The 13,644-nt window shown below is 48.2% G+C and overlaps 1 protein-coding gene across 2 annotated transcripts in view; it reads right to left on the bottom strand.

Annotated features, from left to right (window-relative positions):
• Positions 1–828: 828 nt before the first annotated feature.
• Positions 829–13,644, bottom strand: part of LOC142470726 (LIM homeobox transcription factor 1-alpha-like) — a 59,977-nt gene continuing 47,161 nt past the window's right edge. For both annotated transcript variants that reach the window (XM_075577405.1, XM_075577404.1), the window contains 5 exons: positions 10,007–10,164; positions 3,971–4,048; positions 3,659–3,776; positions 3,287–3,439; positions 829–1,826 (listed from right to left, as the gene is read on the bottom strand). In XM_075577405.1, the coding sequence (XP_075433520.1) occupies positions 1,678–1,826; positions 3,287–3,439; positions 3,659–3,776; positions 3,971–4,048; positions 10,007–10,164 (656 nt within the window). In that variant the 3' untranslated portion in view covers positions 829–1,677. The remainder of the gene's footprint in view (positions 1,827–3,286; positions 3,440–3,658; positions 3,777–3,970; positions 4,049–10,006; positions 10,165–13,644) is intronic.

Here is a 13,644-nt window from a genome sequence, read left to right as displayed (position 1 = left end):
CAGTGACTTCTTTTAACGGGTTACGGGTAAGTCCTATGTAAATACAAAAGTTTGAGAACCTTTTGATTTAAAAAAAAAACAACAACAAAAACAGCGGCTACGTGACGTGTCTATAGTGAGACATGTGAAGTTTCATTTACCTCTAATGACCTCACAGTTTTAGAGGACACCAACTAGAATAATGGGTTAAAGAAAGGGCATTTTCCTTGTTATTGTTTTAAGACTCCGATGCAGATGTAGCAGGTGTTATTCCCCGTTCTGCCCGCCCCCGTTAACGCTGGTTAACAAAAGAAATTACGCTGAAACTATTGCGGGCGTTGGAGAAGGCGAGCTTGACCAGTGTTTGCAATCGAGCTGCTCTCCCGTTAACGCATGGAGAAGGAGCGGCTCAGTGAGTAAAAGACACTGAATCTGAAGCTCTGGGGGACCCTCTGTGCTTCCAAAGATACAGACTTCGGTAGGAACAAGAAATAAGGAGGGAGGCACACAATACACCACCTTGATTTACGCGCGAAACGCGTTGGTGTTTATTTTACCTCGTTTAGGGTCTTGTATGATCCAATAAAGGAATTTGTTTTTTTAATACGTGAACCCCCTCTTGATCCCTCATTTACCTTTTCTTTGGTAGTGTTCCGCGTTTTCTAATTTTTTCCTGGAAGCACATAGGTACTGAAGCGTTTTATTGCATATAGTGAGCAAAGCTACAGTATTACGTTTTGGGATCACGGGTAACCTTATTGTTTTGAAGAAGGGGCTGTGACCGTGAAACGTAACACTGTAGCTCTGCTCACTATACGCAGTAAAACTCAGTTCTTGTGTCCCTCCATCCTTATTTTGTTGTTCCTACCATTAGAGCCCTCTATTTGCAACATAGGGAGAGGGGTGGGCTACTTTGTACCAAGATCTACTTTCTATACTTAATCTGGCATTGGGAGTGCCCCTGCATGTCTTTATTTTATAGATCCGTATGGGGTGTCCCATAGCCACTCCCGGATCAGCCAGCAGGGTTCACATGATGGCCGCTTTTCAAAGCACCCGTGCCCTGTGGGCCAATAGGAAGCCGTGATGTCATCAGGTTCGGCTTCCTATTGGCCGTGTGATGTAGGAGCTTTTAAACTTGGCCGAGATACCGGCACCCTCTTTTGGAGGTCTGTATATCGGGAAGCAGGAGGTCCCAGGAGATGAGATGAATGGGGTTCAGCAATGGCGATGCTCTGCTTAGATCCCATGTTAAAAAAAGTAATCAATTTTTTTAAAGAAATCACATGAATTGCTCCTTTTAATTTAGGTTTGGGGAAAAAATTTTAGGAATAAAGTACACGGTGAAAAAAAACAACGGTGAACAGGGTCAGAGCGAAAGAGGTGAAAACAGACAGTCTACTGTACAGTACTGTAAACAAATCTTGAAGCAATAAATAATAAACATGCAGGGAGAACTGCCTCGTGAAGATCCCTTCCGAAAATGTTTGGGGGAACTCTACATTTGAAGTCCATGAAACGAGAAGATTTAGTCCATCTTAAAAAGTTTCAAAGATCCCCATGAATTGTCCTCGCGTTGAGGGTGTTTGTGACTGATTAGCAGGAACGTTCTTTAATGCCAAAAGCAACCAAAAAGACGTTGGGGTTCATGAGCCACCAGAGAGGCAATCACAAAGTCACTGCATCTCTTGCTTGAGGTCAGGAGGCAAAGTAAGAACTTTGCATCGAGTACAGGCGGTCAATAGGTCCTACTGGGGCCTGTAAGTTGTTCTCAGAGGACACTAGCAGAGAACCTCCAAGATAACTGAGGCCTTCACTGTCTAGGTCGTGATAAAGACCCTCGGAATCTGTGGAAGAGAAGTTAAGTCAATATCAAACTAAACTGGCATAGTCACGGGGGGGAGGGGGGGATAATGCAGATCTAGAAGGGACAAAAATGCTCATAGTGAGTGATCAGTCTACAGATTTATGGTAACCAGCTGATTCCATACAACCCCATATATCTTCTCTGTATCTTCGTCACTATGTCAACTAGTAGTGGGGGGGAACAGACTTCATGACCGCTAGCTCCCTTCAGTCTGTCACTCTGCGTTGAGAGCTACAATGTTCATGGCCCAAAGATGTCTTCTGTCTATGTCACTGAGGTGAGAGGGAGATCTTCATTGGCCATAAATCCCTTCTATCACTGTCACCACGTTAGCTGCGTAATATTGTTTAAAGCAGCAATCCCGGGTATAAAGATTTTGTAAAAAAAAAAATTAAATCCTATTTGAGCCAGGGGGTGGGTCTCTGAGTGGCATGCCCAGGGGTCCACAGGGAAACAATATCACAGGGCTCGCGCCGGTGGCTTAGAGAAAAGTTGCAATGTGATTTGAGAGATCACAGCAGCTTTCTATTGGTGACCCCGACTGCCATGTTTTTAGTCTTCTGCCATAATTGGATTTTTTTTTTGTGTGTGTCAAAACTGGCACAAAGAAGCTACATATATCTTGGGAACTGGGAGGTGCCCGGATGTCAGGGGCTCACTGATTAGCTCCCCCAGGTCGGGTCATATTAAAAAAATCATATAATATATAAACAACTGGGATTACTGCTTTAGGATGGAATTCATCATATGGGAGTGTTACTACTACAATGTATGTGCAGGACTACTACCCTTTGTAGCTGTGATTTGTTATCCCTCTGTCAATAAATACTAAACCATTTAATAGTCTTGTTTGCTGACCTGAGTAGAAGCGGTCACCCACTCCTCCTCCTCCTCTGGTACGAACCTTGCCTCAATATGGGTCTTTATGTAAGCAATCCTGACTTAGCTATTGGTTAGGAAAGGGATATGCCAAAATCGACTCAGTGGTTAATCGTTGCGGTGTAAAACTTTCCAGCAGTCGGGGTATATGAGCAGTTGTGAATGGCAGAGGTTTCCAACTCCAGTCCTCAAGGACAACCAAACAGTGCCGGTTTTAAGGATACCCCTGCTTGAGCACAGGGGATTCCGTCAAAATGATTGAGCTACCTGTGTAAATGAGAGGACAGCCTTAAAACCTGCACTGTTGTTGGTCCTTGAGGACTGGAGTTTGGAACCCCCTGTAGCGAACACACAGCCAGGATCCTCTCCCGGCTACATGAGGAAGTGTTGTTCTTCTGTACCAATCATGCCCACAGTTCCCTAAGAGGGGACCTCATCTCCTGCTTCTAGTCTATAAATGGCTGTGCCGTTCTGAGAACATCACAAGGGCCATGGGCGTGTTCCCGGGTAGGCAATAGGGCATTGAAAACGTTAATGGCTAACATGGTTTTGTGTACTTACCATACGGATGGAGATGGTCCCCAGGCATTTGAGGAGGCGTGAGACCCTGCCTGTAGAGATCTGTGGTAAAGCCACCCTGATCCAGCGACAGCAGCTGCTGCTGTGTTATTCTTGAGTATGGCACCATGACACCCTCCATACCACTGCCTCCATCTGATTGAGCGAAACATATAACAAGATTGTAGAATCTTTCTTGCTATAAAGACAAAAATCCATCACCCTTCCCCTATCGCATCCCATCACCTACTTTATTGTCGAGCAAAGGCAAAGAACTCATGAATGTGTCTACAATGTCTTCCAGAAGCCCCAAACATCCCTTAGTCACCCCCAGGACACAGCCTACTTGTGAGTAGCCGCCATGGCTCTCGTCACCTTCACTATCGTCGTTGCTTTGCCTGCTGCTCCCTCGGTTCCCGCGTCCAGACCCCAAACGTTGTGTCCCCAGCTGTTCATGGTCTTGCTGCTGCTGCCTCCGGGCGATCTTCTTCATCTAGAAGATAGAGAAGGATTGTATATTGTGAGTAACTTCCCACCCCCCGTTCTATGTAAAGCACTACATACACTGTCAGCATATATAAGAAAAAATATTATGATGATAGTTTGTATTTCTAAAGTGCTGATATATTCCGTAGCGCAGACTTCGTGTAGGTTTTATAAACCAAATACTTGTGTCGGTTTCAATACCTTAGCTCGTTGATTCTGGAACCAGACTTGGACAACGCGTACTGTCAGACCAGTCTCTGCTGCCAGAGTCTCCCGCACCTTTCAAATAAATAATTAAAGTGTTTAACAAAACCATGCTCTACACACTGATTCCCTAGCCTCTCATACATATTACTCAGTTAATTACAATTAGATTGTGAGCTCTTCGGGGCAAGGACACCATTTCCAAATTGTCACTTTTATGTCTAAAGCACTTCTTGCCATTATGTGTTATTTGTTATTTATATGATTGTTACTTTTATTACTGCTGTGAAGCGCTATGTACATGAATGGAGCTATATAAATGATATACATTCATACTGTACATACACAGTGTAGCTACTATGTTATATAAATGAGGGAAGCTCGTTCAAACGTTGGCTAGTAGAGAGCACCTGACTTTATATCAATACCACTTGAATACAGCAATCTATATTAGTATAAGACTTACCCTTTAGTATATCATAAATTAAGGAGTTATTCTCAAACAGCAGCATATCTGTGGGTGCTATCTTCCCCTGGGGAAGTGTTAAAGTGGATGGCACAGAGACCTTTTGTGAAGGATCCGTATAGATCGCACTGACGCCCGGCCAAGCAGGTTATAAATGCTGGAGGGGACGGCCTTGCGGTGGGGGGATCAGGGTACAGTGCGGGGAAGCCGGTAAGGGGGCAAGACCATCAGGGATCGAATCGTCGTGGCAGGCTCCCCTCGGCTTACCTCTCAAGGTGTAGGCTCCATGGTCCTGGTAGCGATCAGTCTTGTATCTGATCCTACATTTCTGGGGTTCCTGCGCCGGCAATGCCATAGCTCTGGTGGGGGGGCATGGCTGCAATTGGGGCTGCCTGGAAGTCTGCAAAATCGCAGACAATTCTGCCCAGATTGCAGCCAAGCAAAACATCATCCTTGAGGCCTGAAAGTACCCCAACATCCTTTGGCCCGCTCCCCAATCAAGGTGCATATGGGCTACCTGGAGGGATATGGGGGGCTCTAGCCGTATTCGCACCTGGTGTCTTGCTCCAGGCAAAATATGCTCTGGCCCGACTACATCAGATCGAACAATAGTTATAGCAGTTCCAGTTCTTATCCGTCCGGTCGCTCTCCTGTCGTGGGGGTCACCGGGCGAAGTAACAAGTCCACTACATCAGGGGGTCCCGGTCGGACTGTGAAAACTCGGTTCACCGTGGCACCTATCATGTTGGCAGGTAAATGTGGGAGGGGGCAAACACTGTTTGTGGTGCAGTAGGGCAGTCAGCCCTCAAGTGGCCCGGCTGGCGGCATCAATAGCATCTGCACCCAGGGGCCACCCCAGGGAACCGGGACCGGCTTCTGGTGAACATTGGAGCTCCCTTCTAGAAAGTTGCGTCGGATTCCCGCTCTGCAGAGGGCGAGGGTGCTGGTTTCGGCGGGGACCGCCGCGGTCAGTTGAGGTTCCCTGACCCATTCACTTACCTCGGGGATATTCTGCCAGAAAAATCGCTCATATGATATAGTCCAAGAGGCCTTTAAAAATGACCATTTCACGGCAGAGCATGCTTAGCTCCTGGGTCAAGGCGAGGCACTGAGTTGCCATCATCCAGGTCGAGTCCTCCATTGACTAAAATAACTGCTCGGCGGATGAGATAAGCTCTGAGTGTGAACGAAGTGCCTGGAACGCTTTGCTGGTGCGGTATTGAGGTTCAAGGCCCACTCCACAAAACCTCTGCGTATTCTGACCCTAAGCCTGGCAATCCCACCGCTGACACTAAAAAGTCTTGACCCTGAAGACCAGAAACTTAACACGGGGATCAAGGCAACAGACAGGAGAAAGCAGTTCAATAAAAGATTTTGAAGTGAAACTTCTTTGCTGGCACCGAGTAACTTTTGATGGGTCAAAAACTCTTTCGTGGAGACGTAAATGTGTAACGGAAGTGGCGTAAGGGCTCCCCCGCTGGCTCATCTCGCAGCCGCTCGCGCATGCGCAGAAGCGGCCGGGGCCCGCGCGTTCTAAGTCAAACTTCTTTGTGTTTTGCCACTGAACTTGTATTTTGATGTTTTTGATTGAATGAATGACTTTTGAGAGTATAATTACAATTTCGGTGACAAAACACAAAGAAGTTTCACTTGCGATGCTCTTCACTGCTCGGCACACGCCTCCACTTTTTTTTAATCCAGCCGGAGCACAGTAAGCAAAACACAAATCAGATCTATCTATCTATAAGTCAAAAATTGTTTGTTTGCGGGTTTGTGGCAACACGCGCTCTCATTAGCCGCCGTCCAGTGCTCTCCCATTGGCTGACCGCGGGGCAGACAGGGGAGGAAAGGAACACGGCAGCTAGCTACGGGGACCGAGGGGGGGGGGGGAGGAACACCCCCCACTACCACCTCCCGCCCCACACGGGCAGCCAGCCACGGGGGCAGGAGGGGGGGGACCCGCACGAGCAGGAGGAGCAGCAACACACACACCCCCATTACTTACCCATGCAGGTTTAAAGTCCTGGCAGCTCCATCCTGCGTCACGACTGGGTCAGTACACGTGGACATGAAATCCCGGGCAACGCCGGGTATATAAGCTAGTACTCACTAAAACATGGCATACGGGGGGGACCCTAGCTGGCTACGTCCTGAGCATAACATTGAAGGCTTACTCAGGTTTTGCTTCCACACAATTGCGGTAGCGACCATCCAGACCACTCTGGTCCAATTCGCAGTAGAGCACTTTAAAATCTCCCGCTCAAAAGTCCTGCTCTCCGCTTCTGAGGCCTGTAGCGCAAACGCACTTTCAAATACCCCGTTCAGATAGGCTCTCGGCCTTGTTTTCAGGCGTCTCCGGCACAGCCTCGGAGCACGCGGCTAAGTTCACCTCCACGTCGGGATCCGATTGAACACTGGAGCGCTGATCGTGTCCCCCCTTTTTCTAACTTCCCCTCTGCCACAGGAGAGCATGGTAGAGGAACGGGTGACCAATAAGAGGTGGCTTCAGATCACGGACCAATCGGGAAGCGAGGGGTCGGCTCTGTAGACCAAACAGGGTTTTTGAGAAAGGGCTGTGGAGGGGAATACAAACTGACCAATGGGAGAAGCGCCTACGAGAGGGACTCAGCAACAGCTTCCCCCAGCCGACAGGATGTCTCCATTGGGCCGGTGCCGCTCTGGCTGAGGAAGCAGCAAATGGCTCCGGTCTTGGTGCGGATGCCCGGTCTACGCCCCTGGGCGCCATTTCCTGTGTCCCCTGCCCCTCTCCTCCAGTCCCAGTAGTAGCCACTTTCTCTGGACATGCACAAGGGGTTTCTCAGCCCCGCATGTGCAGAGACTCTGGCTCTGCTTTATAGTTACACCAAACACACATTTTTATGCTTTGTTACATTTACACAACAGGAATAAAAGAGTCAGCATTACAGGGTATGAAGGGGCTACCTAGTACATTAGAACTGGGCAGCTCTGGGGTCTGGTGGCCAGATGCTTACCAGGGAAGGATGGACAGGGGCCAGGAACCAGGCTTAACCATTATTATACTGGTCTCAGGGCCCCTGTCTGTCATAATCCTCATTCAAATACAGATCTAGACAACGTTATCGGCCCTGCTGGCGAGCTTCCGTGGGTGAAGTGGCACGTTGACCCCGTCCCATTCTCTCTCCGGGCTGATTAGCCGATTGTCCCACTGCTGCGATTGCTGCCACACGCCAGCGGTAGTAATACCGACCTCTCGTTTCCGTGCGCAACCAAACATTCTATACATTACGGTGGGTAAAAAAAGTGACAACCACCCTCTACAGTACAGTGTACAGTAATTCAAAATATCACTTGTGTGCACATTCACACGTCTCAGACAGGTCTGCAACCCCTGCCTTTCAGCCATTATCTCTTAGCATGCAGTGCTTCCCCTGCAGCAAGGGATTCTGGGTAATGACCTGCAAATGAACAAGGTGTCACCTTTCGCTCCTTCCCTGTTTGATGTCTGTACGTTCAAACAATACCTGTAGAAGCGGAAGCCCCTTAATGGATGCAACTTAGACACACACCAAAACTCTTTATTTATTTAAATTTGCACACTTGCTCAGTAGGAGAAATATTTGTATCTGATAAAAAAAAATATATATTTGTCACAACTGTGGGGGTCTCGGGCATCTCCTGCTGTTTGGGCCCGGCTTCCAGTTTAAGCCCCACCCCACAAAAGTCAGTCACAACTTTCTGCGCGACACCAAAGCGAAGGCCTTCCCCAAGAGGTGTGTGTTTTGGGGCCTGGGGATGGGGTTATTATGTGTGTGTGTCTGTGTTTTGGGGCTCTGTGGGGTTATTATTTGTGTTTTGTGGGGCCTTGGTGGGGGGGGGTGTGAATGTGTGGTACGGAGGGGGAGTGTTATGTGTGGTGGTTGTTAAGTGTGTGGGGGGTTGTTATGTGTGACGGGGGGGTGGGGGGTGAGAGAGGGAGTTGAGAGATGGGATTGTGAGATAGAGGGGGGTTTCGCAAGGCTGCCATGGGCTCGAGAATGCTGTCTATGGGCCGTGCAGCTCTGTATGTATCACATGTCGACAACTTGATTTATTTACCTAAAGGTTTTCAAGTTGAACCAATCATTACAGGAGTCAGACAACGGAGCTCCCCTCGACTTCCACACATGGAAATATATATCGACATGAATGAAATCGAAACAGCTGTGTTTATCCAGTTGCGTTGAGTAAATTAGTACTTCAGTTTTCAGTGATACCTTTTTTATTTGGACGAACATATACTATACTAATATATATATACACAGATAATCTCAATTTCAGCACACATACGGAGTAGTCTCTTTAGGGTGTGTCCATACATGGTTAAAGCCAACAAAACAATCTGCCATTTTGGTCACCAGGGGGACCTTTATTTATATATGGGAGGGTCCATGCCCTAACCAACCGATGGAGCCCATACTGAAAGATGGGGGGGGATGCGCTCCCCCCTCTTTTTCTCCATCCTCCACCTCTTACTCTCCCCCCTCCCAATATTTCTCCTCATTCTTCCTATCACCTCCCTCACGCCCCCCCCCCCCCAGAGCCCTAACAGTTTCGCAGGGGGTGGAGTCCAGGCCCTATCTGGCGGTGAGGTTGAGGCCCGCCCAGCCGTCCGAAAGGGGAAGTTGGGCCCGAGTTCTAGCGCCCCTGGACTTCTGGGTTTGGACCGCCTGACCAGTCTCGGAGCTCCACCGATATCACTCGGCCCCTGTGTATTTATTATGTGAGAATTGAACCAGGAAAGCTTCTCATATCTGTTGTGTTTATGTTAGAAATCCGTTTATTATATTAAAATGTGTGAAGGAGAACTTATATCAAGGCAATTGACTGAGAATATGTTGTAAGATTGAGAATTCATATGTAAGCCGAAAGAGTTGAGTTGCAGTGAAGGTTTAATGCATAACAGATGTTGGAGGTTGGCATGGCTATCACATTTCAAGGCCTACTCTGCATCCTACCATGAAAAGTTCTTCGGCAGAGAAACCACGAGGGCAAAAGGGGGCAGAGTGAGTGATCAATAAATACAGTTTTACTCTGATCAACTCCCTCTCTCTGCAAGACCTCTAACCAAGACCTCACTCTGCATGAAACACCTCAGCTGCAATGTGAGACAAATGTTTCTCTATCACTACCATCTGAGCACATGTTAATAATAATAATAATAGCATGTTCTTGTATAGCGCTGCTAGTTTTACATAGCGCTTTGCAGAGACAGGTCCCTGCCCCGTAGAGCTTACAATCTATGTTTTTGGTGCCTGAGGCACAGGGAGATAAAGTGACTTGCCCAAGGTCACAAGGAGCCAACACTGGGAATTGAACCAGGTTCATAACTCAGTTCCCAGAGTCAGTGTCTTTACTCACCGAGCCGCTCCTTCTCCCAGGAGGTTATCATCATTAATTGAACTTTCATCTGTAAGTAACACTATAAGAATCGGAATCTGTATGAGCAAGGAACTAGTGAAACCTATTGTAACAGTTTACATCAGGTGTCCAGAACCACAGGCGCTGCACATGTCCCATGTACCCCAGTCTCAGGGCAGCAAGGCTACCTTTCTGCATGGCTTGGAAGACACTTCGAATGACGCTTTGAAGGCCCTCCGCTGCTGGGTCGTTAATATGGTCCTCGGTCGCTTCGATCGCTTGAGGTCTTTGGCGTCGTCGCCCCCTTTGCCGAGCGGTTGACTCCCATCCTCATCCTCGCTCTTAACTGCAGGGGAAACGTCAAAAATGATTCCAGAAGAAGGGTGGTGCACGTCAAACAAATCCTTCAAATCTTTTATTCAAATCAATAAAGAAACAGGTGCTGTAATTTGAGCGAATTCTGAGGTCACCTTAATAATAAATACATAGCCTCGTTCGGAATGGAAGTATAGGATGCCCACATTGTAATTGTTTGTAAAGACAGTGTCAGGGTTGGGGTTGACCAGACTACATGGGATCGCAATTACCAGGCAGAACACAGAGGTTAACAAACATTCGTTTATTTGGACTGGAGCCAACAGTGAGTCACACGCACAAAAACACAACAATAACCCCACAAATCAGGGATTTACTGGAGGGGGGTTCCTAGCTCGCTAGGGTGCAGCCGAAGCAAGCTGACCTTGGATTCCACCTGTGACGGTAGGGGTAGCCAAGCACAGGATATTGAAAGGTTAAGCTCGCCGGTTGCCCCTACCCATCAAGATGGCGGTCCATGTATAGGGTCCGAATGGCCATCTCCGTACAGCCATCTGTAACCCGGCATGGGACATCTCGCCACAGCCATTTAGCTGCCGCAGATCAGCCGCTGAGGACAGCTAGCCACCGGCCGTTTCACCGTTAAGATAAGTGATTAGCGGTAGCATTAATGGGTTTTAGGGTTAGGACATCAGGGGTTTTAGGGCAAGGGATCCGATTATGGGTATTAGGGTAACGGTTTAAGGTTTAGCTTTTATGGGGAAGGGGTTCAATTACAGGGTTAGAGGTTAAGGTTAGGCGTTTTACGGTAAGGCGGTTAAGGTTTATAGGGTAAAGATTAGCATTATGGGTTAAGGTAAGGGGTTAACGGGTTAGGGTAAGGAGTTAAAGTTAGGAGCTTTTAGGGTAAGGGGTGAATAGGTTAGGTTAAGTAGTTAAGGTTAGTGGCTTTAAGGATAAGTGGTAAGGTTAGGGGGTTACCTTCCCGGTGAAACGACCGGCGGCTTAATGGCAGTGGCTTTGAGGTTGCGGCGAGATGCCTGGCGGCACGATTTCCTAAAGCGATCTGTAACAGCCACTTTATTCCCATGTTTGCGCTTACTGTGCGTATCTTGTGGGATTCATTGTGTAGATATATGTAAAAAGTACTACGGCGCTCCCCTTCAACACTTTAAAATGTCAACAATCGTGGGAGCCTAAAAACACAAAATAATATACTGGCCCTTCAAATTGCAGCTCAACCGTAGGGAGATCCTTCCTTGACCTCCACCAATTTGTTTCTCTTGTAGTGATGGCGAGCGCATAAAGATAAGAAAAAAAGAATAAACACAGTGTGAATAATGTAAATACTAACCTACCAAGTGTAACACATGCAGATACACAGGGAAAAGATGGTGGATTGTATAAAAAGGCTGATGCCTGTGTCGGCATAGCTGCTTTTTTTGACTACTGAAGGCCACCGTACTTCCCGAGGGAGAAACTCTGTCGCATGCCCTGCAATCGGACGCAGCAGCAGGGGGGATCCCTGCGCGAGCTGACACGAAGGAGACGGACGCCAGATGTGTTTTATTTTACATGTAAGTTTTGTGTACTTACCTGTTGTTTAATAAATTTACCGCTTCCTCATACGACCGTGTTCTGGCCCCTATTTGGAGCTGCACCAGAGGGAGGGAACAATTCATCTCTCCCCCCCCTACCGTCCCTGAGTATGATCCCTTGAAGTGGATCTTTGAAGAGAACTACTTCAAAGAAACCTTGATGAGATTGGCTCACACTTGCCCGTGTGAGTAAGATCTGGCATCAGCCTTTTTTTTTTTATACAATCCACCATCTTTTCCCTGTGTATCTGCATGTGTTCACCTAGTAGGTTAATATTTACATTATTCACATTGTGTTTATTCTTTTTTCTTATCTTTATGCGCTCGCCATCACTACAAGGGATTCATTGTGTGCTGGGCCTGTAATTCAATTAGCACGGCCAGCATACAATGAATCCATGAACTATCTGTTGTAGAGGGCCCGGTGCAGTGTTGGGAGACAAAGGGGAGTTGGGCTGGGACTCGACCCACCGGCTGGGAGAGTACACCCTCCAAGGCCAGAGTATTGGCCTCTCCTTGGCAGTGAGGTGTCTCGTCATGAGGGAGGCGTGGAGCTGAAACCGGGGAGCGATGCCTGGCTCCTAGCCCCGTCGGCTCATTCTCTATTGGCCAGTTCATATTTCCTGGTCCCGAGGCCCCGTCACTTGTTGTCATTTTACAGCACTGTACCAGGCCCCAGTCCTGATTAGTTCACCTTGGAGCAAGCCCTCAGGCTCTGATTGGTTCAGCGAAGACAATCTCTTTTCTGATTGGTCAGCACCCGGTTTCCCATGCTTTCAGATAGAGGCCAGGGTTGTATGTAAGCCGGCACTGAACAGAGTTCCACAGTTGTTTGTGGTCACTCTCGGTGACTAGAGACTCACTGGAAATACGAATTGTGACCCGAGAGGCGGTGATCCAGAGTAACTGAGGTATCCTTTGATGGATGAATTCTGGAGACAAGCTTGCTATGTCAGCGCCCAGCACCTAGTGAGCTACGAGTCCGATGTATCTCCGTCTTGGTGAGTTGTAACCGTGTTTCTGCATTTATGTTGCACACTGTTGGATTCGGTCACAATATACCTCGTTTATTTAACCCTCTCGTTCTGTCTGGTGCTTGCAATCCCTGTCTGGTAGTATGGTCTCCCGTGACACAGCCTCAGAAAGTCCTGGTAGAATAATCAGTTCCCCAGTCACTAGGGGAGACCACTCCAGGTCTATGCAGTCCAATGATAGGATGGTCTCTAGCCACCGAGACCAACCTGGAACATCTGTAGAGCTCAGATCGGCGTTGGCTTGTATAGTTTCCCGGCCTCCATTTGGAATCATAGAGAACTGGGTGCCGACCAATCAGCGGTGTCCCTTTAATGACTAAGCCAATCCCGAGTGTGAGGGACGTCCGGAACAAACAAATCCGGTGAGGTAGGTGGAGGTAGTGCCAAAGGATGGCGCCAAGGGTTGGGGCCTGGGGGTGTGGGAAATTAGCACTGACCAATGGGAAACACCCTGGCGGGGCTAGGACCTGAATTGCCGGTCCTGAGATCACTTCCAGGCCTCCCGCAGGGTTAGACACTTCGCTGCCGGGGAGAGGACAATGCTCCGGCCTTGGAATGTGTACTCTCCCAGCAGGCAGGCGCGTCCTTCCCTAGCTTCCCATGTCCCTGGACACAGCACCTTGCCCACACAATGGCTAGCCCCTTGACTCAATGTATACCTGGTACTGTGTCATTGTTACTGACCCAGGTACACTATGAGTCCCACAGATAAACACAGTAGTAAAACACATAATAACAAAAGTTACATATTACTAGGGTTTGGGGCACTCGTCAACCCTAGGATGGCCTGATTAACCATTTACGGTTAAGATGGGTTGCCATCTTGACAGACAGAAGCAGCATGCAGGCTCCCACCTTTATTCTGAGTGCCATGCTGCC

The sequence above is a fragment of the Ascaphus truei genome, chromosome 20 (assembly GCF_040206685.1).
Source record: "Ascaphus truei isolate aAscTru1 chromosome 20, aAscTru1.hap1, whole genome shotgun sequence".
In the NCBI taxonomy this organism is placed as follows: Eukaryota; Metazoa; Chordata; class Amphibia; order Anura; family Ascaphidae; genus Ascaphus; species Ascaphus truei.
Note: the sequence above shows the minus strand (reverse complement) of the source record. Positions and strands in the feature narration are given on the sequence as shown.